Source organism: Rhinopithecus roxellana, chromosome 13 (assembly GCF_007565055.1).
Source record: "Rhinopithecus roxellana isolate Shanxi Qingling chromosome 13, ASM756505v1, whole genome shotgun sequence".
Lineage (NCBI taxonomy): Eukaryota > Metazoa > Chordata > Mammalia > Primates > Cercopithecidae > Rhinopithecus > Rhinopithecus roxellana.
Genome location: NC_044561.1, coordinates 10325467 through 10350899, shown reverse-complemented (window position 1 = coordinate 10350899; position 25433 = coordinate 10325467). Strand labels below are relative to the sequence as shown.

Genomic DNA, 25433 nt, shown 5'->3' with positions numbered 1-25433 from the left:
TCAGGCTGGTCTTGAATTCCTGACCTTGTGATCCACCCCCCTTGGCCTCCCAAAGTGCTGAGATTACAGGCATGAGCCACCATGCCCAGCCTCTTCTACTACTTATTTTTATTTTTATTTTTTTGAGATGGAGGCTCACCCTTTTGCCCAGGCTGGAGTGCAGTGGCGCGATCTCAGCTCACTGCAACCTCCGCCTCCTGGTTTTATGTGATTCTCCTGCCTCCTCCCAAGTAGCTGGGATTACAGGCCACCACGCCCAGCTATTTTTTTGTATTTTTAGTAGAGATGGGGTTTCACCATGTTGGCCAGGCTGGTCTCGAACTCCAGATCTCAGGTGATCCACCCACCTTGGCCTCCCAAAGTGCTGGGATTACAGGCGTGAGCCACAGTGCTTGGCCTCTACTACTACTATTTTTTTGTTTTTGAGACAGAGCCTCGCTCTGTCACCAGGCTGGAGTGCAGTGGTGCAATCTCAGCTCACTGTAACCTCTGCCTCCCAAGTAGCTGGGACTACAGGCACGCACCACCATATCCGGCTAAATTTTTTTTTTTTTTGTATTTTAGTAGAGGTGGGGTTTCACCATGTAGGCCAGGATGGTCTTGATCTCTTGACCTCGTGATCCACCCGCCTCGCCTCCCAAAGTACTGGGATTACAGGCGTGAGCCACCGCGCCCAGCCGTTTACTACTACTTCTTAGAGGGTGAGATGCGGGAAGATCGCTTGAGCCCTGAAGTTTGCGGCTGCAGTAAGCTTTTGATGGTGCCACTGCACTCCAACCAGGGTTACAACAGGACCCTGACTCTAAAAAGAAAAAAAAAGCATACACTATTAATACTTCCTCCTTACTATAATGTTTACTGTGACCTTTATCAGACTAGAGAGTCCTTTTATCTCTCCCTTTTGTAAGAGCTTTTAGAATTATCAATAGATGGTTGGGTGAGGTGGCTCAGGCCTGTAATCCCAGCACTATGGGAGGTGGGTGGATCACGAGGTCAGGAGTTCAAGACCAGCCTGGCCAAGGTAGTGAAACCCTGTCTCGACTAAAAATACAAAAAAATTAGCTGGGCGTGGTGGTGAGTGCCTGTAATCCCAGCTACTCTGGAGGCTGGGGCAGAGAATTGCTTGAACCCGGTAGGCAGAGGTTGCAGTAAGCCGAGATTGTGTCACTGCACCCCAGCCTGGGTGACAGAGTGAGACTCCATCTCAGAAAAAAAAAAAAAAATTATCAATAGACGGTGACCCTCATCTTCATGTTTTCTGTATCTATTGAAGTGCACCATTGAGATCGTAGAGTTCTTCCCTGTTTGTCCAAATGGTGAACAACACTGATTTTCTGATGTTGAACAATCCCTGGAATAAACTCTGCTTGGTTTCTATGGATTTCTGTTTCCCTTTAGATTTTGTTAGTAATTTATTTTGGATTTTTGCATCCAAGTTCATAATTGTACTCGACAAATAAAGGCAGATTTTAAAAGGACAAGTTGGGAGGCTAAGGCGGAAGGATCACTTGGGCCTGGGAGATTGAGGCTGCAGTGAGCCTTGATTGTGCCACTGTACTCCAGCCTGGTGACAGCAAGACCTTGTCTCTAAAATAGTAATAAATAAAAGGACGAGTTTACTTACAGTCTCACCAAGCAATGAAAGAGCTTATCTTCCTCCTGTTTCCTTTGCGGATCTTGCTCATGTATTTTATCTTAGTTACTTTAGCATAAATGCTAAATCAAATTCTTTTTCACTAGACATCATCATAGCTCTAGGCATGCCACATAATAAATACCGAAACGTATTAATCATTAAAATTGTTTCCTTTTTTTGTGGCTACTGTAACCACTTCAGCGAACCATTTAATCCATAGTGGGTTTAAATTATTTTTTCTCGGCTGGGGGCGGTGGCTCACGCCCGTAGCCCTTTGGGAGGCCGAGGCGGGTGGATCAGGAGGTCAGGAGATCGAGACCATCCTGGCTAACACAGTGAAACTCCGTCTCTACTAAAAGTATTAAAAAAAAAAAAAAAAAAAAAAAAAAGCCGGGCATGGTGGCGGGCGCCTGTAGTCCCACCTACTCGGGAGGCTGAGGCAGGAGAATGGCGTGAATCCGGGAGGCAGAGCTTGCAGTGAGCCGAGATCGCGCCACTGCACTCCAGCCTGGGGGACAGAGCGAGACTCTGTCTCAAAATAAGAAAAAATATTTTTTCTCCTTCCTGGGATAAATTTCCCAGGAAAGGGATAATTGGGTCAAAAGATAGGAACATATTTATGGGTTCTTTCCTACAAGAGATCGATCAGTTTCCGAGTGCCATCTGCAATGTGGGGGAACCAATCTTCAATTTGCCTGCATTTGGTCTTAGTATTTTATTAATTTTTTATTGATCCAATTACGGCTCTTTGACACAATTTTTATCAGTGATGGACTAAGTGTGATCCGGCCTGACCTGTCTCCCGCCGGTGTGAGAAGAGGCATGTGTCAGGTTGCGCTCGGGCTCCCCCTGCCGCCCGTTGTGATCCAGCCCGCTAGGCGCTCCCTGCCGCCCATTGTGACGCCCGCCAGTCGCAGGCTGGGTCCCCTAGGCGGGCGGCGTTTAGGTACGGTCTCCACAGCCATGGCCGCGACGCAGGAGCTGCTGCTGCAGTTGCAGAAGGATAACCGAGATGGTCGCCAGCGGAAGCAGGAGCTAGAGAAGCTGATGCGCGGGCTCGAGGCCGAGAGCGAGAACCTCAACCGGCGCCTGCAGGACCTGAGCGAGCGGGAGCGAAGGTGCGCGGGGAACGCCGCTCTACCTGGCGGGCGCGCGAGGGTCCGTCCCGCAGGCAGCGCCGCGAGGGGCTTCGCAGAGTACCAGGCCGATCCGCCCGGGCCCGCACCTCTGCTCTAGGCCCTTGGGTAACGGGCGATCCACCCAGGGGACCTAGGTGGGGGACTCGGTCAGGACTTCCCCGTCCCCAATCATGAGCCTGTGGCTGGTCCTTCCCGGTGACTGCGGGATCCTGAGCGACCCAGTCAGCCTTGTAGCGCCAACCTCAGTTTCCCTCTGCAGCCTGCTGCGGAGGCGAAGCCAGGCAGCACAGCCTCTGCAAGGGGAGGCGCGCGAGGAGGCGCGGGAGCGCGCGGAGCGGGTGCGCAAAAGGCTGGAGGAGGCGGAGCGCCACAAGGAGGACTTGGTGAGGAAGAGTCCTGGAATGGGGCTGGATCCACGGTGGAGTGGGGCAGGGCGGGCGGAAGGGGGCGGGATCCGGAGGTGGGGTGAGGCAGGACCGGCGGGGAGGCCGGCACCGCCCCAGGACCCTGTCCGCAGGAGCAGTACAACAGGCAGCTGCAGGAGCAGTGGGAGGAGCTGTCGAGTCAGGTACGTGCCGGAGATGGGAGGGCCTGTCTCTTGGCTCCTCTCGGAAGTCCTGCTCTGGTCCCCGCCCTTGTTGCCTCTCCGTCCCTGTCACCCTTGACACCCGTTCCTCCAGAAGTCGGTAAACCCCGCCCTTACAAGCCCCGCCCCTAGCTCTTCTACTACGGAGGGGAACAGCAGAGCCAGAAGAGCGCGGAGCAGCAACTCGCAGCCCAATTGGTGACGCTGCAGGTGCTTGAGCGGGACCCTGAGGTCTTTAGTAGAGTCGGAGCAGCAGCATGAGCCGGGCCATGACCACCTGGGGTGTGGCTTACGGCAGGCCCTGACGGCGTGGACTGGGCGGGGATGTGGGCGGAGCATAACCGCATGAGGGCGGGGCCCTGAGGGCTAGAATAGGGGCGGAGCGCGGAGGGGGCGGGGCCATGACTAACTGGGGCATTGCTTACGACGGGTCTTGAGGACGTGGGCAGGGTCATGGTCGCCTGGGGGTGGGCGCTGAGGGCCACGGGCGGGGCCCGGAGGGGCAGCGGGGTGTCGGCCTGCGGACCTCCTGACATTCCCTGGGTCCTTCTCAAGAATGAACTGGAGCTAGCGGAGACCAAGTGCGCCTTGCAGGAGGAGAAACTGCAGCAGGTGAGGGCAGAAGTGGATTCTGTTGGAGGGTCGGCTTTCGAGTGTGGGTGGGGAAGGGCGTGTCTCCCCGGAGTCTAACCCAGGTGTCCACACCCAGGGCGCGCTGCAGACAGCTGAGACCTGGGCCATATTCCAGGAGCAGACCGTAGTCCTGCAGGTGCGGCCCCACTCGGACGCCAAGGTGCCTCCCGTCTCTCCTCCCCCAGACCTGGGGCGGCAGGTCTCCCAAGCCGCCGCCAGGACGCCTCCCCGAGGCCTCAGTCTGCACTCTCACCCGCTCCAGGAGGTGCAGGTGAAGGTGATGGAGGCTGCGGAGGAGTTGGACGCCTGGCAGAGTGGCCAGGAACCGTAAGGGAGTTGGGCCTGCGGGCGCGGCGGGGCACTGTGGGGCCGGGCCAGGCTCCCACCTGCATGCCTGTCCCCGCAGGTGTGACGGACAGCTTCGCGGAGTGCAGTACAGCACCGAGTCGCTCATGGAGGAGATGGCCAGGGCGGACCGAGTGAGCGCCTGCACGGGTCCGGGCGGGGCGGGCTGGAGCGGGACACTCCTCCCCATCCCGGCGCCGGGCCGCCTCCCCCTCCTCCTGGAAACCCGGCCGGCGCCGCGGGCGCGGAGGTAGCTGGATGAGGCCCCCTCTCTCCGCAGGAGATGCGGCTGTTCGGCGGCAGGTGCGCGCTGGCCATCAGGTGAGCAGGGCGGTGGGCGCGGCCGCGGTCCCCCAGGTGCCCGCCCGAGTCGCCGCCCACCTGCCTGCCTTTCGCCCCGCAGGCGGTGCGTGCTGGGCGCGCTGCAGGTGCTGCTGACGCTGCCGCTCCTCTTCCTGGGGCTGTCGCTGCTCTGGACGGTGCTGTTGGACCCCGGCACCATCTCCGCGTGGCTCCGGAGCCTCACCTCGGAGACGACGCTGCGCCGCCTGCGCTACACACTGTCCCCGCTGCTGGAGCTGCGCGCTAACGGGCTGCTGCCCACCTAAGTGCAGCGTCCCGCGCCTGGCTCCAGGTGGACTCCAGGGCACCTGGCTTTATTTCTGGTGCACTCCTCTCCTGAGAGTGTAGACCAAGGTCGCCTAATAAACTCCTCAAGGGATGAAGCTCGTGGGTTCGTCATCTGTCTCCCATGTCCTGTAGGAGCTTGGTTTTTTAGCCTCCAAAGATTCCTTCCTTTCTTACAGCTTATGGATTTAGATCCACTCCCCAGTATTATAAACAGCATTTTTAGTTTTTCAGGATATATAATTTGCCATATTGCCAGAAACTTGTACATAGCATTTGACACTTTTTTGCCAATTTGACAAGCTGCCTTTTTCAAGTATTGTGATTTGAAATTATTTCTACTATATTTGAATTTATTTCTACCATTTGTAACATGTTGATCCTGGTTTTTCAATGCTCCCCTTTCCTTCTGTTTATTTGGGAAGTCACACTCTGTATTCTGGTATTCTTACTACTTGAGCTCAGCTCATCGCTGTCATCTTCCCCTAAACTGCCTTAAAGCATCTTAATGCTGGTCTTTTTCCCTCTGATCACATGTGCTACTTTTTTTTTTTTTTGAGACAAAAGTCTCGCTCTGTTGCCTAGGCTGGAGTGCAGTGGCACCCTCTCGGCTCACTGCAAGCTCTACTTCCTGGGTTCACACCATTCTCCTGTCTCAGCCTCCCAAGTAGCTGGGACTACAGGCGCCCGCCACCACACCCAGCTAAGTTTTTGTATTTTTAGTGAAGACGCAGTTTCACTGTGTTAGCCAGGATGGTCTCAATCTCCTGACCTCGTGATCCACCCACCTCGGCCTCCACAAAGTGCTGGAATTACAGGCATGAGCCACCGCGCCTGGCCAACATTTTTTCCAGATACCTTACTGTTATTGATTCCTGATTTCCACTGTGGCCAGATAACACACTTAGCGTGATTTTTTTTTTTTTTTTTTTTGTTGAGACGGAGTCTCGCTCTGTCGCCCAGGCTGGAGTGCAGTGGCCGGATCTCAGCTCACTGCAAGCTCCGCCCCCCAGGTTTACGCCATTCTCCTGCCTCAGCCTCCCGAGTAGCTGGGACTACAGGCGCCCGCCACCTCGCCCGGCTAGTTTTTTGTATTTTTAGTAGAGACGGGGTTTCACCGTGTTAGCCAGGAGGGTCTCGATCTCCTGACCTCGTGATCCGCCCGTCTCGGCCTCCCAAAGTGCTAGGATTACAGGCTTGAGCCACCGCGCCCGGCCACTTTGCGTGATTTTAATTCTGTCTTATTTACTGAGACTTTTGTGGCCCAGCACAAAGCTTGTAATGAACATTGAGAAGAAAGTACTGTTGCTGTTGACAGTGATTTTTTTTTTTTGAGATGGAGTCTTGCTCTGTCGCCAGACTGGAGTACAGTGGTGTGCAATCTCAGCTCACTCCAACCTCCGCCTCCTGGGTTCAAGTGATTCTCCTGCCTCAGCCTCCCAAGTAGCTGGGACTACAGGTGCATGCCGCCATGCCCAGCTAATTTTTGCTTTTACCATGTTGGCCAGGATGGTCTCAGCCTCTTGACCTCATGATCCGCCCAGCTTGGCCTCCCACAATGTTGGGATTATAGGCGTTAGCCATCGCGCCAGGCTGACAGAGTGTTTTACAAATACCCAGCAGGTCCAGGTGGGTGACAGGCTCGTTCAGGGCTCCTGTGTTTACTTCCTTGTTGGTAGCTCATCAATTGCTTACTGTGAAATGCTCCATAAACACCCATATACATGATGATTATGGATGGCCAGTCTTTTTTCCATAGATCTATGTCTTCATATGTAAAGTGCTTTGGTTATAATCAGCACATAACTGGGTCTCACTTCTTCATGTTTATAATCTCTTGACTTTTAAATTGGGGTGGTAAGTCTATTATGTTCTCCTTTCCTGCCTTCTTTTGGATTAATGTCTATTAAAAGTCCTTTTAACTTATACATTGACTCGTATTTTTTATTGAGATAGTCTCACTCTGTCACCCAGACTGGAGTGCAATGGCGTGATCCTGGCTCACTGCAACCTTCACCTCCCGGGCTAAAGAGATCCTCCCTCCTCAGCTTCCTTAGTAGCTGGGACCTGGGACTACAGGCCTGTGCCACCATGCCAGGATAACTTGGATGTTTTGTAGAGATGGGGTCTTGCCATGTTGCTCAGGCTGGTCTCAAACTGCTGGATTCCAGCAGTCCACTCACCTCAGCCTCCCAAAGTGCTGGGATTACACGTGAGCCACTGTGCCCAGCCTATATTTTTATTTGTACGGCTCGGGACTCAACTGTGCTTCCTAAAGCTGAATATTTGTATTTTTCAACTCTGGAAATCCCATTAGAAGTTGACTGGAGCCGGGCACGGTGGCTCCAATCCCAGCACTTTGGGAGGCCGAGTCGGGCAGATCACCTGAAGCCAGTTCAAGATCAGCCTGGCCAACATGACGAAACCCCTTCTCCACTAAAAGTATAAAAATTAGCTGGGTGTGGTGGCGTACAGCTGAAATCCCAGCTACTTAGGAGGCTGAGGTAGGAGACTTGCTTGAACCTGGGAGACAGATTGCAGTGAGCAGAGATCGCACCATGCACTCCAGCCTGGGCGACAGTGAGACTCTTGCCTTAAAAAAAAAAAAAAAAAAAAGTTGATTGGAGCTTTTCATTCAACTTTTTTTTTTGAAACTGTTACCCAGGCTGGAGTGCAGTGGTACGATCACAGCTCACTGGAGTCTTGCTCTTGGGCTCAAGTGATCTTACCCTCCTGAGTAGCTGGGACTACAGGCATTCACCACCACGTGGCTAATTAAAAATTTTTTTTTTGTAGAGATAGGGTCTTGCCATGTTGCTTATGCTGGCCTTGAACTCCTGGGCTCAAGCAATCCTCCCGCTTTGGCCTGCCGAAATGCTGGGATTAGGAGCCACCCCACTTGGCTTTCCTTTTCTTTCCTTCACACTCCATTTTTGGTCATTTCACTGTTCTGATCACCAATTTTCTCTCTTACCTGCTGTTGAGCTGATCTTTTGGAGCTTCTCATTTGTTTCAGGTCTTCAGAAAGACCTATCTGCTTCAGATGTAGGGCCTTAGTAGGTGGGAGTAGATGCTTGCTGGGTCTAGTCACACAAAGATTTTGGAGTTCCAGAGCACAGCACTTGAAAATGAGTAAGAGGGAAAGACTAGAGCAGTGGGAGGGTGATGCGGAGAGCCACAGACAGGCCCCCATGGCAGCCCTGAGGGAGACAGCTTTGGAGCGGGCAGAGAGCACTCAGGAAAAACACAGCGCGCGCTTTGGTGCACCTACACCGTGGTCAGATTGTGGGACTCTCATGCTTGTTAAGCCACAACCCGTGCTCCTGGGCCCCAGCCTATGAGTGCAGGCAACCCTGGGCCCCCCTCTCTAGGGGCATATCCAGGAACTGCCCCTTGGCTGAAGGTGGACTTAGGACTTGACACAAAACCTCACAGATTCCAACTCAGCACTATTTTGGGTTTTTATTTTGTTGATGTTGGTTAAATCTTGTATCTTTTTTTTATACACAAGAAAATACTTCATGAAATAAGACAGGTAGGGAATATGTCCAGTGCAAACAGAGGACTCACACCTGTGCATAGACAGCACCATCCAATGATTGTCACTGCAGTCCATGGCGTTACCAAGGCTGCGCCACCCACGTGCTGCCCCAGGAGGCGCTACCAGGCTCTTCCGGCCACAGGTCTGTCCTCCACTGCATGTGGCGGCAGGGCGGGGAGGTCACAGGGCTCCATGATTGTGGGGCAGCTTCAAGGGCCCATGGGGTGCAGGGCCTTGGAGGTCCCCTCCTCAGTAGGGGATGTCATTCTGATAGTACTGGATCATGTCGTAGGTCCGGCTCCTGAAAGGCCAAGGAAGAGTGAAAGGAGATGTGAGGAGCCAGCAGGGTCTGGGGTCCCTCCCCAGCAGGGAGCCCTCACTGTCCAATCAGCCCCTCATGGCTGCCCAGCACCTGAAGGCACAAATGTCTCAGGTGTGCCCTCCCCCACCCAGTGACCACATCTCCTGCTCCAACCCGGGGGCCTCCAAGGCCACCTCGTGCTCCTCAGCCAAACCGCTTCCATCTGTGGGAGCCACTGCTCTGCCACATGGGCCTCGGGCCCCTTGGCTCGTCCTGGCCAGATGCCGCCAAGGGGTCTGTATGCTCTCCTCGCACCTCTGGAGAGCCCCTTCTCGCCCTGCCCCAGCCCCTCTTAAAGTCCTGGCCGTCTGGTTTCTCTGCTTCCTCAGCAAGAGCTCCTTCCGTGCCGTCTCCACACTGCCCTTGTTAGGGCGCTGGACCCGGGCGCCACCTGGAGGCAGGTCTCAGCTTCCTCTCACACTCCTCCGGCAGGCAGTTCCCCACGCAGATGGCCACACTTGGGCCCCTCCTTCTAGTCTGGATGTGGCCTGTCCCATGGCACAGCCTTGGGCCCCCACATGCCCCTCAGGGCCTTACTAACCCCACATGTGTAAGTGCTGCCCCCTTCGGGGATGGCTCACCTGCTGGGATCGCCATCCTCCCTTTGTTCAGGCTGGACCCCTCAAAGCCGCCTCTGATTCCCACAGCGGGGAGCCTGTCAGCCCGGTGCTCCGCCTTTGGACCCTGAGCCAGCCCTCTCCAGGGCCCTCTGCACCCATCTCCTCCCACCACAGTAGTGACCAGCAGCCCGGCTTGCACCTCCAGTCACTGCCCACAAAGCAGCCTGAGGCAGGCACAGGGAAGGAGTGGGGTCTGACTCCTCAGCCCTCCTGGGAGGAGGGAGGCCTGACACCACATTCAGTTCTACTACTCCTGGCCTTGTGCCTCCACTGCTCCCTTGGCCTCACAAGCCCTGGCCAGGTGGGCCCAGCCTCTGGCCTCTGCCAAGTGTTCCCCTCAGCACACCACAGCCCCCTAAACCAGTGCCCCACTGCTCCTCAAGAGCTCCTGTCAAGGCTTGGGTCTTCACGAGAGGGGTGGCTCGGGGACAGCAGGATCCTCATATCCTGGTGCAGGAAACGCCCTGCAGGTGCCCAGTGGCCACTGAGGCAGGGGATGAAGGCAGGAAGGTGGGGGACTCACCTGTTGCTGAGGAAGCAGCTCTGGATGACCTTCATGATGAAATTTGCAGCCTCGCGCTCGGTCATGTTGGGGCTAAACCTGTGCCTGGGGGAGAGGCTGTGTCAGGGCTGCCATGGGTAGGGCCGTGCTGGCTCCCTGGCCCAGAGGGTCTTCCATGGGGAGGGACTTCAGCTGAGAGTCATGCCCTGGAAATGTACCTCTGGGGCCCACATGTTGGAAGATGGGGTGCTGTGAAGGCCACGCCTGACTTACTGTGGGCCCTGTCCCCTTCCCAGCATAACCTGAGTGCTCCCACGGCATTAGGGGACTAAGCATTGGGGAGCTAAGCTACTGCAGCCCTAGACCTTAGGGTCAAGGTGGGGTGGGCGTAGCATCTGTGACATAATAGAGGCCCCTGGGTGGGTCCTTGGTGTGGCTGGCACAAGCAGGGGTCTCTCACAGGCTTGGTCTAGGGATAGAGCATCACTCAGGAACCCTGTCTGCTCTGAGGTTCCAAGGAGATGACAACCACACTGACAATTACACAAAAGGTTCCTATCTTGGATGGAGCCTCAGCTAATGGACAACTGTCCCCCAGATGGCCTGCGTGTCCATCAAGGAACCTACTTCAAGAGCTTGATCGTCTGGCCGCGAAAACAGGGCAGGCCCGTGTCCAACATGAGAGTGACCAGGGAGACGACCGCGTCCATGTAGGGCCTGGGGAGAGATAGGAGGGAGAGGTGGGCTGAGGCCAGCCTAGGTGGTGGCCCTTCCTGTAGTCCTGTGGCCTGGCTGATGCCAACAGCCTCAGGTGTGGGCTCCTGCCACCCACCTCCCCTGCCACATCTTCTCCATCTCCGAGGCAACTTTCAATCTGCTGCACTTGGTAACCCGTACCGCCCAGACAAGGACTACCCACGCGCACTCTGGACAGGCTGAGTGTCCTGCCCTGTCCCCCACATCAGGCTGCCGGCCATGGCTTCTGCACCTGGGTGGGACGCAGACACTCTGACCTGGCTTTCCCTGCAGGGCAATGCGGACGAACCCAGGTTGGATTGTGGCCTTGGCCAAGTGACCTTTACATGAAACTGGGACGAAGCCCATCTCTGGCATGTAGCCTGTGAGGTGGCAGGTGCTCAGGCTTTGGTGACAGGGTGGATGGGATGCCCAGAAAGGGGGAGCCCATGGCTGAAGGCGTGGGCAGGATCCTGGGGAAGGTGGCTGGAATGAGATGTCCAGAGCAAGAATTTACTGGCACAGGTGGGCACACAAAAGGTGACCAAAGGACAGGCATAGGTCAGCAGGTGGCTGCTAGCAACTACCTCACTCTCTGGAACCCGATTCCCTTCTAAAGGGGACCTCAGAACGTTCCACACACCCCTTCTGCCTCCACCCTGGCCCTCACCCGGGCTCACCGCACAGCCAGATAGCCACGGACACACATCTCCATGAACCACTTGAAGGGCGTGGCCTCCATCTTGCCTCCCATGATCATCACCATCTCATCCGTCAGCTTAATGTCGGGTTCCCAGCCAAGATTGCCACCGGGCGAGCTTTCAAACATGAAGCCAAAGTCTGCAAAACCCCAAAGAGCTGCCTGTGACTGGGCTAGGAGCCAGGGCGGGCAGGGACAAGTGGTCTGTTTTAAGGAGGAGAAAAGGACTGCAACAGCAGCATCCCCTCCACCCCCAACAGGCAGGTTGTGTTTTCTTGGGGACAGTGATGGGGTGGGTGGTGGAGCAGCAGGCAGAGGAAGAGAAGGGAGAAAGTGGAGGCAGGAGTGAGCCAGGCTGGGGCACTGAACTTGGATAAGCCCCACTCCGCCTAGCTCCAGCCTCTGACTCAGAGCAATGGCTGCTCTCGCCCCAGCTCCTTGGAGCCGGGGCCAGGCACCCTCCACAGCAGAACAGCTTGGTGGCTGACAGTTCAGACCTCAGAACTGGACCCTGACACTCCTGGCAGGGTGGTCCTGGGCATGCTTCCCTCTGTGGGGTGGGGATCCCTAGCCTCTCCTGGGTGCCAGGGGTGAAGGGAGAGGAGGGTGGCACTGTGGCTGGCTGACCAATGTGGATGATATGGCCCTTCTTGTCCAGCATAATGTTGCCGTTGTGTCTGTCCTTGATCTGCAGCAGGAACAGCAGGAGGCTGTAGGCGGCCATGCTTCGGATGAAGTTGTAGCGGGCCTGTGCAGAGAGCGCCCTGGGCTCACAGAGGCCCTGGGGCCTGTGGGCACTCTCCCTTGTCCCACACCCAGGATCCCTGGGCCTGTGGGCACTCTCCCTGGCTCTGTGACCCCACTGTGGAGGCAGAGCCCAAATCAGCAAGCCAGTCTTCGGCAGCAGGAGTGACAGGGGCTGTCTGTGGATGTGGGGGTGTAGGTGCTTCCTCCCACACCCAGAACTTAACTTTCTTCTGAGGAGTCCAGCCCAGCTCTACATTCTTTTGACTCCCAAAGTGGCTTACAGATGCTCTGGTGTTTTTTTTTTTTTAAATGGAGTCTGGGTCTGTCACCAGGCAGTGGGGCAATCTTGGCTCACTGCAATCTCTGCCTCCTGGGTTCAAGCGATTCTCCTGCTTCAGCCTCCCAAGTAGCTGGGACTACAGGTGCCCACCACCATGCCCAGCTAATTTTTTTATTTTTAGTAGAGATGCGGTTTCACCATCTTGGCCAGGATCTCTTGGGGTGGTTTTGATCTCTTGACCTCATGATCCGCCTGCCTTGGCCTCCCAAAGTACTGGGATTACAGGCATGAGCCACCACACACGGCCCAGGTGCCCACGTTTTAACCCTTAACAAAGGATGACTGAGGAGAGCACGGTGTGAGTGGAGGCTGGGATGGAGTGGAGCGCACACACACCCACCCACCCCAGGCTGTGGCTGCCCTGGCTACCTGCTGGAAGGCCAGGGTGGATTCGTCCCCGTACTGGCGTGTGAAGTAGTCGTACATGCCGAAGTCTGTCTGGCGGCCCAGCTGGTCCCGGGAGGTGCAGTCGGGGATGCACTCAATCACCCCGCACTAGGGAGGAAAGGCCAGTTTTGAGCCCACCGGGTGCGAGGTGCCCAGGGCTGCCCTACTGGCTCCACTCACGGAACTTACCCCAGGGGCAGTGGCCACCACACGGTAGGGAAAAACAAAGAGGTCCAGGCCGACCAGCTGGAAGATATTCTTGAAGAGGTCGATGATCTGCAGGGCCAGCATGTCCTGGGAAGCCGGGACGTGTGGGATGCGCTCAGCTGGCCATGCACCCCAGCAGCTCTTCTGGCTCATGCAGGGCAGAAGCCAAGCACCCAGAGATGGAGTGAGGTGGGGAGGCCACAGCTGAGCAAGTCTGGAAGGCCTTGCTTTCTGACCATCAGGGGCTGGACTCAGGCTGCTGGGACCACCAGGTCCTGGGCTGAGCATGAGGCTGAGCTGTCTGGTGGGGTGTGTGAGATAGGGCACCCAACCCCTGGGCAGTTCCCTCAGGTGGGCACTGGGGGAGACAGTGGGAGAAGGGCTGGAAGGAGAGGCCTCTGGGTTTTGCAGAAGCCCTAATTTACCCCATGGCACCTGAACCATATAAGAGGTGGCGAAGATTCACCATTCTGCATATGAGATTGGACTCTGGCGGGCCTGGAGCCTTGGGGAGCAGCAAGCCCAGCCCCTAAGCCTAACCCAGGCCTGACCCTGCTTACCTGCCGGCAGTCGTCCCCCACTTTGAAGATGGCTGCCTGCCAGGAGATCTTCTGGCCGTCAGCCTCCTGTGCGCTGCACTCATCCTCGGAGTCTGAGCGGCACCGCAGACCTGCCCACAGGGAGAGAGGCTGTTGTTAGCCTGTAGGCAGTGAGAAGCCCTCTGAGGGGGCCAGGGGTAAGTCCTCTCCCATGCCTGAAAGAAACCCCAGCAATCTTGGGGATCACTTCTTCAAAGCTCCAGGGAGGCCAAGAAGGAGCCCAACAGTGTAGGTGGCAAGCCACCCAGGTGCCGAAGCAAGAGACCGAGGGCATGAGCTGTTCCAGTATATTATATAAAATAACAAGTTATATAGATATAAATCATAGATACAATTACATATATCATTAATCATTAGTTTGTAGCAATTACTCTTTATTCCAATATTATAATAATCTTTGCTCTACAATTACAACCTAGGAGAAACCAAGCCATACAGTGATAGGAGCTTAAGGGGCACGGTGAGAAGTGACCAGAAGACAAGAGTGTGAGCCTTCTGCTATGCCCGACAGGGCCACTAGAGGGCTCCTTGGTCTAGTGGTAACGTCAGCATCTGGGAAGGCGCCCGTTACCTAGCGGACTGTGGTCTAGCAGTAGGAAAAGCACCCCTTTTAGCAGACCGGGAATGGGAGTCTCCCTTTCCCCAGGGGAGTTAGAGAAGACTCTGCTGCACCACCTCTTGTGGAGGGCCCGACATCAGTCAGGCTCACCCACAGTTATCCGGAGGCCTAACCATCTCCCTGTGATGCTGTGCTTCAGCGGTCACGCTCCTGGTCCGCCTTCATGTTCCACCCTGTACACCTGGCTCTGCCCTCTAGATAGCAGTAGGAAAATTAGTGAAAGTATTTTTTTTTTTTTTTTTTTTGAGACGGAGTCTCGCTCTGTCGCCCAGGCTGGAGTGCAGTGGCTGGATCTCAGCTCACTTCAAGCTCCGCCTCCCGGGTTTACGCCATTCTCCTGCCTCAGCCTCCCGAGTAGCTGGGACTACAGGCGCCCGCCACCTCGCCCGGCTAGGTTTTGTATTTTTTTAGTAGAGATGGGGTTTCACCATTTTGGCCAGGATGGTCTCGATCTCCTGACCTCGTGATCCACCTGTCTCGGCCTCCCAAAGTGCTGGGATTACAGGCTTGAGCCACCGCGCCCGGCCAGTGAAAGTATTAAAGTCTTTGATCTTTCTGAAAAGAGCATAGAAGAAATAATGACGTAAGCTGTCCTCTCTGCCTCCACCTCGGTTACCTAACAGGGAAGGGCCCCCTGTCTGGTGGGCACGTGACTCACACGACCTTATCAATCATTGGAGATGACTCACACTCTTTACCCTGCCCCTTTTGCCTTGTATACAATAAATAACAACGCAGCCTGGCGCGCCACTACCGGTCTCCACGTCTTGGTAGTAGTGGTCCCCCGGGTCCAGCTGTCTTTTATCTCTTTGTCTTATGTCTTTATTTCTATGATCTCTCGTTTCCGCACATGGGGAGAAAAACCCACCGACCCTGTGGGGTTGGTCCCTACACAACAGGGCTCAAGGAAAGCCTTGGAATAGCAAGTGGAATCCAGTGTCGGAGTCTAAGAACATTTAGGCTTAAATGGAACTAAAAACAGAGCCCCATTTCATCTGCAGTGAAGACCCAGGTATGCCTGGGTCAGTGTTGGGTGCTGTGAGCTGGGGGGCAGGAGGAATGTGTCTGTACACTGGGGTCCTGGGAGGGCTCAGGGCCAGTGTGTGGACATGGCCATGGGAGGCAGATCCCTGCAAGGGGTGGTGGCCCCCTCTGCACAGCTGGCCACACTGTCTGTACTGGATTGAAGAGTGTCTCCCTAAAATTCATGTTCACCCCAAACCTTAGAATGTGTCCTTATTTGGAAACAGGGTCTTTGCAGATGTAATTAGGTTAAGACAAGGTCACAGTGGATTAGGATGGGCCCTAATCCAATGACTGACGTCCTTCAAGGGAGATCATCATGTGAAGAGGGAGGCAGAGATGGAAGTGGAGCATCTGCAGGCCAAAGTGTGCCCAGGACTGCCAGCACCACCACCAGAAACTGAGGAGGCAAGGCGGGACCTGCCCAGAGCCTTCAGAGGGGGCACGGCCCTGATGACACCGCGATGGTGGACTCCAGCCTCCAGAACTGATTGTCTGCACAGCTGCCCTCAGAAACTAACACCCCACAATGGCCCTGGGCCCCTCAGCCTCAGGCAGGAGCCTGCTGGAGTATGCCAGCTGACTCACGGCAGACAGACCTCTAGGGGTGGCACATCTGTCACTGCACTTGAGCTCCATGCCATCCCCCAATGAGGGGTCTGACTTGAGTGAGGGCAGACAGATGGACAGACATCATCTTTTATGGAGAGCTGGTACTAAATTAAACACATGCCGAAAGAAACTGGCATTAGCAAGGAAAAGCACTGAGCTCCCAAACAAAACCAGGGATCTTTACTGACCTTCTTTTTCAAGTTCACTAACTCCACATCGCTTCACCTTGAACTTGGCCAGATATGGGGCTTTTGCAGCACTGAAAACAAAAAGAATGTGGCACCCATGACGTAGCTGAGAAAAACTGCATACGAGGATGTTGTGGAAGCGGGGGATGGGCAGGGCGAGGCGCCCACCTCTGCATCGGGGTCCCAGACTTGTAGTCGATGTCCAGCACGATGGCCTCGGGGTTGCTGGGCAGGTAGCAGCCTGTGCAGGGACAGAGGCAGTCACAGGGAGTGCATGAGTCACCAAGGTGAGGCCAGTGTCAGTTTCCAACACGGATGTTAGGTGCGAGTCCACCCTGCAGGCACACCCCACCCCTCTGGAGGGGCCTGTGGTCCTTGTCCAGGGCACCACTAACTTATTACTCTGCGGCCGCTAAGGGTCTGTCCTCCCTGACTCTTCGACTCTTCCAGCCATTGACCAAAGGAGTCTGCCCCTCCCAGGACACGCTCTTGCTGGAGGAGCACTGAGCCCCATCCTCACGGATGCAGCTCTACTGCTTCTGGGGGTGCGTGTGAAGCCTGTCCTGCCTCCACCTGTCTGAGCAACCCTCCGAACAGCCCTCCATTCTTGGAGTCCCCCTTTTTTTTTGGATAGTCTTGCTCTGTCACCCAGGCTGGAGTGCAGTGGTATGATCTTGGCTCACTGCAACCTCTGCCTCCTGGGTTCAAGAGATTCTCCTGCCTCAGCCTTCCGAGTAGCTGGGATTACAGGTGCTCGCCACCGTGCCCAGCTAATTTTTGTACTTTTAGTACAGACAGGGTTTCATCATGTTGGCCAGGCTGGTCTGGAACTCCTTACCTCAGGTGATCCACCCACCTCAGCCTCCCAAAGTGCTGGGATTAGGGCACGAGCCACCACTCCCGGCCAACATTGTTTCTTTTTTTTTTTTTTGAGACGGAGTCTCACTCTGTTGCCCAGGCTGGAGTGCAGTGGCCGGATCTCAGCTCACTGCAAGCTCTGCCTCCCGGGTTTACGCCATTCTCCTGCCTCAGCCTCCCGAGTAGCTGGGACTACAGGTGCCCGCCACCACGCCCGGCTAGTTTTTTGTATTTTTTAGTAGAGACGGGGTTTCACTGTGTTAGCCAGGATGGTCTCAATCTCCTGACCTCGTGATCCGCCCGTCTCGGCCTCCCGAAGTGCTGGGATTACAGGCTTGAGCCACCGCGCCCGGCAGAACATTGTTTCTTTATGCTTACTTTGTATCTTTATGAGCTCAATCTTCTTCAGCTCAGGGTCCATGCCTTACTCATCTTTTTAACAGCCACAATACCTAATGTCATGCCTTTTCTTTTCTTGTTTTTGTTTTTTTGAGACAGAGGCTCATTCTATCACCCAGGCTGGAGTGCAGTGGCGCAATCTTGGCTCACTGCAAGCTCCCAGGTTCACACCATTCTCCTGCCTCAGCCTCCCAAGTAGCGGGGACTACAGGCGCCCATCACCATGCCCCGCTAATTTTTTGTATTATTAGTAGAGATGGGTTTCACCATGTTAGCCAGGATGGTCTTGATCTCCTGACCTCATGATCCACCTGCCTTGGCCTCCCAAAGTGTTAGGATTACAGGCGTGAGCCACTGCGCCCAGCCCAGGTTCCCCTTTCTCAGTGAGTGCTCAGTAAATGTGTGAAGTAAGAGGACAAGGGAAAGGACGTTTCTGGCCAAGGAACTGCCAGTCCCTAAAGGGAACATGTGCTCCTTGAGCCCTGAGAGGTGGGCTTTGAGGGGAGCCAAGCTTGGCCTTGCTGTGGGGTACAGGGAGAGGGGGGCACGCCATCTCCTCCTCTTCCTCACCCGCCCTTCTGCCTGCTCCAGGCCATGGCTCACACTCAGGCCCCTCTGTGCTCTCCTGCTAGAGCCCGGCTGGCTTCCCTGACCTCTGGGGCAAGACTCAGCCAACACGATCTAGAGCCAGGGGCTGGGGACTTCTGTGTATGCCCCTTGCAGTACGATGCTTCCAGCTCTTTTTGCCCCTCCCCAGCAGTTGTGGCCTTCCCGGTGCGGGAACAGAGGCCCTGCACGCAAGTCCTGCCCTCTCTGAGAAGCCGAGCTGTCGTGTGAGCTCAACACAACGTGTTGGGAAGAAATGGTTAAACTGGGGCCCTTCAGGGCACTCCACAGCTGAGACCAGCCGCTGTGAACCTCTGTACAGGGTCCTGGCCAGAGTTTGGAAGACAAGTTTGTGCCAATAGTTAGAAATGGAGAGAGAGACCGGGCGCAGTGGCTCATGCCTGTAATCCCAGCACTTTGAGAGGCCGAGTCGGGCAGATCACAAGGTCAGGAGATCGAGACCATCCTGACTAACATGGTGAAACCCCGTCTCTTCTAGAAATATAAAAAAATTAGCTGGGCGTGGTGGCACATGCCTGTAGTCTCAGCTACTCGGGAGGCTGAGGCAAGAGAATGGCGTGAACCCGGGAGGCGGAGCTTGCAGTGAGCCGAGACCTCACCACTCTGCACTCCAGTCTGGGCGAGACTCAGACTGGAGTGAGACTCCATCTCAAAAATAAATAAATAAATAAGTAAAAATAAAATAAAATAAAATGGAGAGAGAGCTGCCCAGTGAAGTCTGGATTTCCATCTTCTCTTGAAAAGCTCAGCCTTAACCACGCTGGGCTTGAATTCCCACGTGGCCACGGCTACAGGCACCCAGGAGCGGCTTCCTATGGGAGGCGGGGGGGTGCTGATGGGTCCCAGCACACATGAGCTGTCCCACACTGGCTCTGCCTGTGTGACCTGCTCCTGTAATGCTGGGGCCCAGGAACCCTCTTCTAGAGTAACAGCTACTGAGGTCAGTGTCAGCCTCCAGAAAAACAGCAGACAGCAAGGAAGATGAAGGGCACCCACGGACGAGCAGCTCCCGCTCACTAGGGGCTGATTCTGGGGAGCGGCTGGGGTCTTGGGGCACCAGGCACCGTGGGCCCAAGCAGGTGTGGGGCTGGCCAAGCTGCTGTGTCCACACCCTGCAGTGCCTGGAGAGGGCAGCAGCCTTCACGCCCCGCGGCCCACCCGCAGGAAGAGGTTGATCCGAGCCTCCAGAAGCCACCTGCTCACCCGGCTGCACCTTCACTTCAGACAGAGCCGACAGACAAGCCTTCTTTCTCTCGTCGCCTTTAGGGTAGGGCCTGAGAAACAGGAAAGAAATGCTTGCTTTGTCTCCTGGAGGAACTGGCTGCTGGGGGACAGCCCAGGGCCCCTCCTGCCTGGATTACCCTCTCTGTCCCTCTCTTCCTGGCTCTAGCTGCTCCCAGGGCAGCCAGGCACCACTGGCAGCAATTCTTGCCTTGCATTCCTCGTGGAGAATCCCCGACAGCCCCCAAGGGGCGGTTTTCTGGCAGGCTCTGCCCCTGCTGTATAGGGGTGTGTGTGGCTGGGGGTGGTGGCGGTAACACCTGCCACCTGCTGCCACCCAGGAAACGCTAGATCCGGTCCTTTATCTTGTGGGTTAGAAGCTGCCAGCATTTGCTCTTCTTAGCACCCAGCCCAGAAAAGGGTCTCAAACTGACCAAGGTCAGAGCAGTGTAAGCAGTGGAGACAGCCCGGCTAGCGTGCCCAGCATTGATGACTCCAGGGTTTCCTCCCTTATGAATGGGCAAAGCCAACAACATCCAAGGATGGCGTCAGTTCCACCCGAATGGAAGGCCCAGGAAAACGATGACAGGAGCTGCAAAGGCAGTCTGCTGTTCCTGACACCATGAGGATCGATCCTTCAGAGTGTGAAGAGGGCAAGGTGGCCTCAAATTGTGGAGCTATGTGCTAAATTCTACAAACCTTAGGAACGAAACTAAGCTGTATTTCCTGAAACTGGCGTGGCCATGCATTCTGCCATGCCTTCAAGAGCCTTGACTCACCCCGAGCAGTGCTTCCCCACCCACTCTGGCTGTCCATCAGAACCAGCAGTGGCCCTGTTGCTAGAGACTACTCTCATTCATCTGGTTGGGGCCAGGTATGGGCATTTTTAAAGCTTCCCAGGCATTTCTGTTAAGCTGCAGGGACTGGAACAAGACATCCCAGAAGGCGGTTTCTGAAGCACTGCACTTACTTGATGATAGCCGACACATTGGTGATCTTGTTAAAGAAATCAAACTCCCGCTGGTAAAAGTCCTTCGCTGGGCCCGACAAGGAGCCTGTGATCTCCTCTACTAACTGCTCTAGGAGGTCGCCGATGTCAGCTGCCAAGGAAACAGAGGCTGAGTCTCTGTGGCTGCAGAAGAGGCCCCTCAGGAATATCAGCGCTGTTTCCCAGCCCCCAGACTGGCAGTGCCCACTGTGTGCTCTGCAGGCGTGGTGAGACCATAACACCTGCCATGCGCCCCTTCTGCTGCGTTGACACAGCTGACGCTGGTGGGAAAAGCTGCTGGTGCCTAAGCAGAGCTCAAGGCAGGGGCCAAGCGCACAAGTGGGCGTGGAATCCTCACTGCTACACACGCAGTAAGAAAAAAGCCCGTATCATTTATGAATGCCACAGGTGAAGCAATGAGAATTAATTTTTATTAAAAAAACTCTACCCTGAATACGTTTTTTTTTTTTTTTTTTTTTTTTTTTTGTTAAACAGAGGCACACACTGGTCGGGGCTCTATTAAATAGTGCCTCTCACTATTCAAATCCCAGGCTGAATTTAAATTCCTGGGCTCAAGAGATCTTCCTGTCTCAGCCACATGAGTTGCTGGGACCACAGCTAGTAGGTGGGACTACAGGTACACATCACCACACCTGACTTTTAAAGCATCCTTAGTGATGAAATGGGATGTGCATCTAAGGCAGGCGCTGTCCTAAGAAGCACTTGCAGCTTGTCTGATTTTGGAGCCTGGACTAACTTTTTTTCACAGACCTTGGTTTTTACTTGAAAAAATGACTGAGAGACAACATATAGTTATTCAGACTGAGGGATGTGGCAGGTGTTTTCCTGAAAATGAACAAAAAACGAATCTTCCACTCAAAGGAACTGAAACATTTTTTGGAAAACTTGGACCTGCCACTGTGAGCTCAACAGCTTCCCTTAAAAACCCTTTCTGATAAGAGTGGCAGCATGTGAACAAATGATTTTTCCACATTGTATAAAGAAATACATCAACCTTTGAAAGATATGCATAACTCACTGGCTTATATTTTATAAATGCCCACTGTTTGATGTCATAAAAGCTTTCATGGGTCCAGGTGCGAGGTAGACAAATGGACGTGAACAAAACAGAGCATGAGAAGTTTACTGCCAAATTTAAGATGCCACACTGCAATTAACCTTTTTTTTTGGCGATCCTCCTGCCTTGGCCTCCCAAAGTGTTGGGATTACAAGCATGAGCCACTGTGCCCAACCTGCAATTGGCTGAGCTACAAAAAATTAAAAATTAGCCAGTCGTGGTGGCATGCACCTATCGTCTCAGCTACTTGGGAGGATGAGGCAGGAGGATCGCTTAAGTCCGGGTGGTTAAGGCTGCAGTGAGCCGTGATTACACCAATGCACTCCTGCCTGGGAGAGGGACCCTGCCTCTAAAAAAAGAAAACAAAAACTACCACTTGTCAAGTGTGGTGCAGTATCAAAAAGGATCTCCACAATGACCTGAACGATTACTAACATACAACTTCCTTTTTCAAGTACATTCACTTCAACTGAAACAACGCTGCAGTAGATCAACTGCAGAAGTGGAATGAAAATGAGAATCCAGCCATCTCCTACAAGGCAATGCCACTCTTTTGGCTCATTTTTGAGTTTTTTGGGGAAAAGTTATTTTCCCAAAAAGATGTTATTTATGTTAACATGTAATGAATGAGCTTACATTTTCTGAAATTCTGTGTTAATTTTTTTTTTTTTTTTTTGAGACGGAGTCTTGCTCTGTCGTCCGGGCTGGAGTGCAGTGGCCGGTTCTCAGCTCACTGCAAGCTCTGCCTCCCGGGTTTATGCCATTCTCCTGCCTCAGCCTCTGAGTAGCTGGGACTACAGGCGCCCGCCACCTCGCCCGGCTAGTTTTTTGTATTTTTTAGTAGAGACGGGGTTTCACCGTGTTAGCCAGGATGGTCTCGATCTCCTGACCTCGTGATCTGCCCGTCTCAGCCTCCCAAAGTGCTGGGATTACAGGCTTGAGCCACCGCACCCGGCCTTTCTGTGTTAATTTCTAATCCTCGTTAACACTGACAGCTAATGCTCACATGAACCAGCGCTCTTTGAGGACCTCAATACTCATTTCTGACAGTGCAAGGGTCCCGAGGGTGTGCTATTTGGGAACCGCTGCCCTGGGCTGGCGGCCCCTTCCTCACACAGTCACAGTTGTGTTGAGCATGGAGACTCTGGAGAAGCAGCCATTGGAGCAGAAGGGTCTCACTCGCACTTGGGAGTGCAGGCTGGCATTGGACAGCAGGTTAGCAAAGGTGACATGAAGGAAGGTTCCTGCTCCCATGTGTGCTGAAAGGTGAGAAGTGCCCTAGCAAAGGGTAGGAGTGGAGGGGTCGGTGAGCTGTGGCAGTGCAGGCTGGGGAGAGGCCTGTGGGCTGTAGAAGGTGCCTGGCAGTGCACTCAAGACAGGAAGTGAGGCCCGTTGGAGGACAAAATACTCACGGTCTTTCTGGTGGCCTTCTTCGTCTAGATAAATGTTAGTCTTCATGTTCCAGATGAACTGGTGCGCCAGAAGCTGGGATTTAGACGCTGCCCACAGAATATACTCCCGCACATAGCCCATCTGCAGGAGAGCAAGGTCCCTGTCAGCCAGGCTCGGAGGGCCCTCTCCAAGAGGAAGGCCTTGTCAGTAGCTGCTGACTCCCGGCATTTGGGAGGCCAGGCAAGAGTGAGGCCCAGTGGTTCTAGTGGTGTGGCCAAGCTCTCCAGGACTGGTGGTGAGTCCAGCCAGTGGCCAGGTCAAGTTCCAGCCAGCTGGTGGCTGGGACCTGAGGGGCATGGGTGCAAAACGGGCTTCAGTCAACCTTTGTCTCCTCTGTGTCTTCCCATGGGTTTGAGAAGCACAACTCTCAAACCAATTTCTGGGGTTGTCAAGTACGAGAAAAAGCAGGCTGGGTACTAAAAACTCACTTGTCAGCTGGTTGTTTAGAACAATGTTCCAAAGTGACAGACAGGTTCCAGAAACATGCAGATACACCTCCTTCACAAGTTGACACATTGATATGATTAGGCTTTGTGTCCCCACCCAAATCTCATCTTGAATTGTAATCCTCAGGTGTTGAGGAAGAGACCTGGTGGGAGGTGATTGGATCAGGGGGGCGGTTCCCCCATGCTGATCTCATGACAGTGAGTGAGTTCTCAGAAGATCTGATGGTCTTATAAATGTTTGACAGTTCCTCCTACATACACACTTTCTTTTGCTTGCTGCCAGGTAAGATGGACCTACTTCCCTTTCTACCATGATTCTGTTTCCTGAGGCCTCCCTAGCCATGTGGAACTGTGAGTCAATTAAGCCTCCTTTCTTTATAAATAAACCAGTCTCGGGAAGTTCTTTTTATTGAGACATAGTCTCACTCTGTCACCCAGGCTGGAGTGCAGTGGCGCCATCTCAGCTCACTGCAACCTCCACCTCCCAGGTTCAAGCGATTCTCCTGCCTCAGCCTCCTGAGTAGCTGGGATTACAGATGCACGCCACCATGTCTGGCTAATTTTTGTATTTTTAGTAGAGACAGGGTTTCGCCATGTTGGTCAGGCTGGTCTTGAACTCCTCACTTCAAGTGATCACCTGCCTTGGCCTCCCAAAGTGCGGGAATTACAGGCGTGAGCCACTGCACTCGGCCAGGAAGTTCTTTATAGCAGTGTGAAAATGGACTAATATACACATCTATGGTCACCAACCTAAGGATCTCTCCTCCTCTTCCTTCTTGGTCATTTTCCGCCACTCACAGTAGTAACTCCAGTTTTTTTTTCTTTTTTTGAGATGGAGTCTCGTTCTGTTGCCCTGGAGTGCAGTGGCGTGATCTTGGCTCACTGCAAGCTCCACCTCCCGGGTTCACGCCATTCTCCTGCCTCAGCCTCCCCAGTAGCTGGGGCTACAGGCGCCCGCCACCACGCCCGGCTAATTTTTTTGTATTTTTAGTAGAGACGGGGTTTCACCATGTTCGCCAGGATGGTCTCGAACTCCTGACCTCATGATCTGCCCGCCTTGGCCTCCCAAAGTGCTGGGATTACAGGCGTGAGCCACCGCGCCCAGCCCAGTTTTTCTTTTTAATTAAACATTTGTTTTTGTTTGTTCCTAGAGCCGTAAGTTTCAAAACTCCAGTTTTAATTCCATGTCCTAGGTTTAAAAAGGTGAGTTAGCCTTTCTGGGTAGCCTCCTGGAGTCTATGGACACTGATCTGGTGAAGTATCCCTTGGATGGACATTTGTGACCTGGGTAAGGGGGGGTGGTCTTACCACAGAGGCAGAAGTCCTCGCTTTGGGTTTCTCAATTCTAACCCAGAAAATAGATCTAAAGATAAACTATGAATGTTCAATGTGTAGTGCTTTTTAAATATGTTTGTTTTATAATTATGTAAACAATGACAGAGTTCCAAAGTCAAAATTATTAAATAGGGTACATATCTGTTACTTCCATCCTGATCTCTCCCTCTTTGGCCATTTTTATTAACTTTTGATTTACTATTACCTTTTGTTTTTGTTTTTGTTTTTTTTTTGAGACGGAGTTTTTTTTTTTTTTTTTTGTGAGATGGAGTCTCTCTCTGTTGCCCAGGCTAGAGTGCAGTGGTGCATCTCAGGTCGCTGCAAGCTCTGCCTCCTGGGTTCACGCCATTCTCCTGCCTCAGTCTCCCGAGTAGCTGGGACTACAGGCGCCTGCCACCACACCCGGCTAATTTTTTTTTTTTTTGTATTTTTAGTAGAGATGGGGTTTCACCACGTTAGCCAGGATGGTCTCCATCTCCTGACCTCGTGATCTGCCTGCCTCGGCCTCCCAAAGTGCTGGGATTACAGGCGTGAGCCATGGCGCCTGGCCTACTGCTCTTTTTCAAAAAAAGTATAAACAAATATGTATATACATTTGTATTGCCACAAGTGATATAAATTTTTTTAAACTTAAAAAAACCTCCAGGCCAGGCATGGTGGCGCACACCTGTAATCCCAGCACTTTGGGAGGCCGAGGCAGGTGGATCACCTGAGGTCAGGAGTTTGAGACCAGCCTGACCAACATGGTAAAACCTCATGTCTACTAAATACAAAAAACAGGCCGGGCGTGGTGGCTCATGCCCGTAATCCCAGCACTTTGGAAGGCCAAGGCAGGTGGATCACCTGAGGTTAGGAGTTCAAGACCAGCCTGGCAAACATGGT

General features: G+C 53.9%; 2 protein-coding genes across 10 annotated transcripts in view; one reads left to right on the top strand and one right to left on the bottom strand.

Annotated features, from left to right (window-relative positions):
- Nucleotides 1-2458: 2458 nt before the first annotated feature.
- Nucleotides 2459-5285, top strand: TMEM191C (transmembrane protein 191C). 3 transcript variants are annotated; one of them, XM_030915601.1, is made up of 9 exons: nt 2459-2754; nt 3035-3158; nt 3494-3571; nt 3917-3973; nt 4071-4130; nt 4257-4321; nt 4401-4473; nt 4620-4660; nt 4743-5285. In XM_030915601.1, exons 1-9 carry the CDS (start codon nt 2459-2461, stop codon nt 4945-4947), a joined length of 999 nt encoding a protein of 332 aa, XP_030771461.1. In that variant the 3' UTR covers nt 4948-5285. The 3 variants fall into 3 exon arrangements, with proteins under 3 accessions (XP_030771461.1, XP_030771462.1, XP_030771460.1); XM_030915602.1 differs by adding an exon at nt 3293-3343 and having other exon boundaries at nt 4071-4321; XM_030915600.1 differs by having other exon boundaries at nt 4071-4321.
- A 3117-nt stretch (nt 5286-8402) lies between these two features.
- PI4KA (phosphatidylinositol 4-kinase alpha) overlaps nt 8403-25433 on the bottom strand; it is a 148658-nt gene continuing 131627 nt past the window's right edge. For 2 of the 7 annotated variants that reach the window (XR_004052828.1, XR_004052832.1), the window contains 12 exons: nt 22731-22851; nt 20223-20352; nt 19235-19305; nt 16316-16388; nt 16148-16218; nt 13667-13776; nt 13089-13250; nt 12882-13007; nt 11406-12173; nt 10618-10707; nt 10012-10095; nt 8403-8808 (listed from right to left, as the gene is read on the bottom strand). Coding sequence is in view for 2 of the 7 variants with exons in the window: in XM_030915598.1 (XP_030771458.1) it covers nt 8757-8808; nt 10012-10095; nt 10618-10707; nt 11406-11565; nt 12053-12173; nt 12882-13007; nt 13089-13250; nt 13667-13776; nt 16148-16218; nt 16316-16388; nt 19235-19305; nt 20223-20352; nt 22731-22851 (1371 nt within the window). In the remaining 5 variants the exon portion in view is untranslated. The remainder of the gene's footprint in view (nt 8809-10011; nt 10096-10617; nt 10708-11405; nt 12174-12881; nt 13008-13088; nt 13251-13666; nt 13777-16147; nt 16219-16315; nt 16389-19234; nt 19306-20222; nt 20353-22730; nt 22852-25433) is intronic. The other 5 variants (XM_010381790.2, XM_030915598.1, XR_004052830.1 and 2 more) reach the window with 5 other exon arrangements.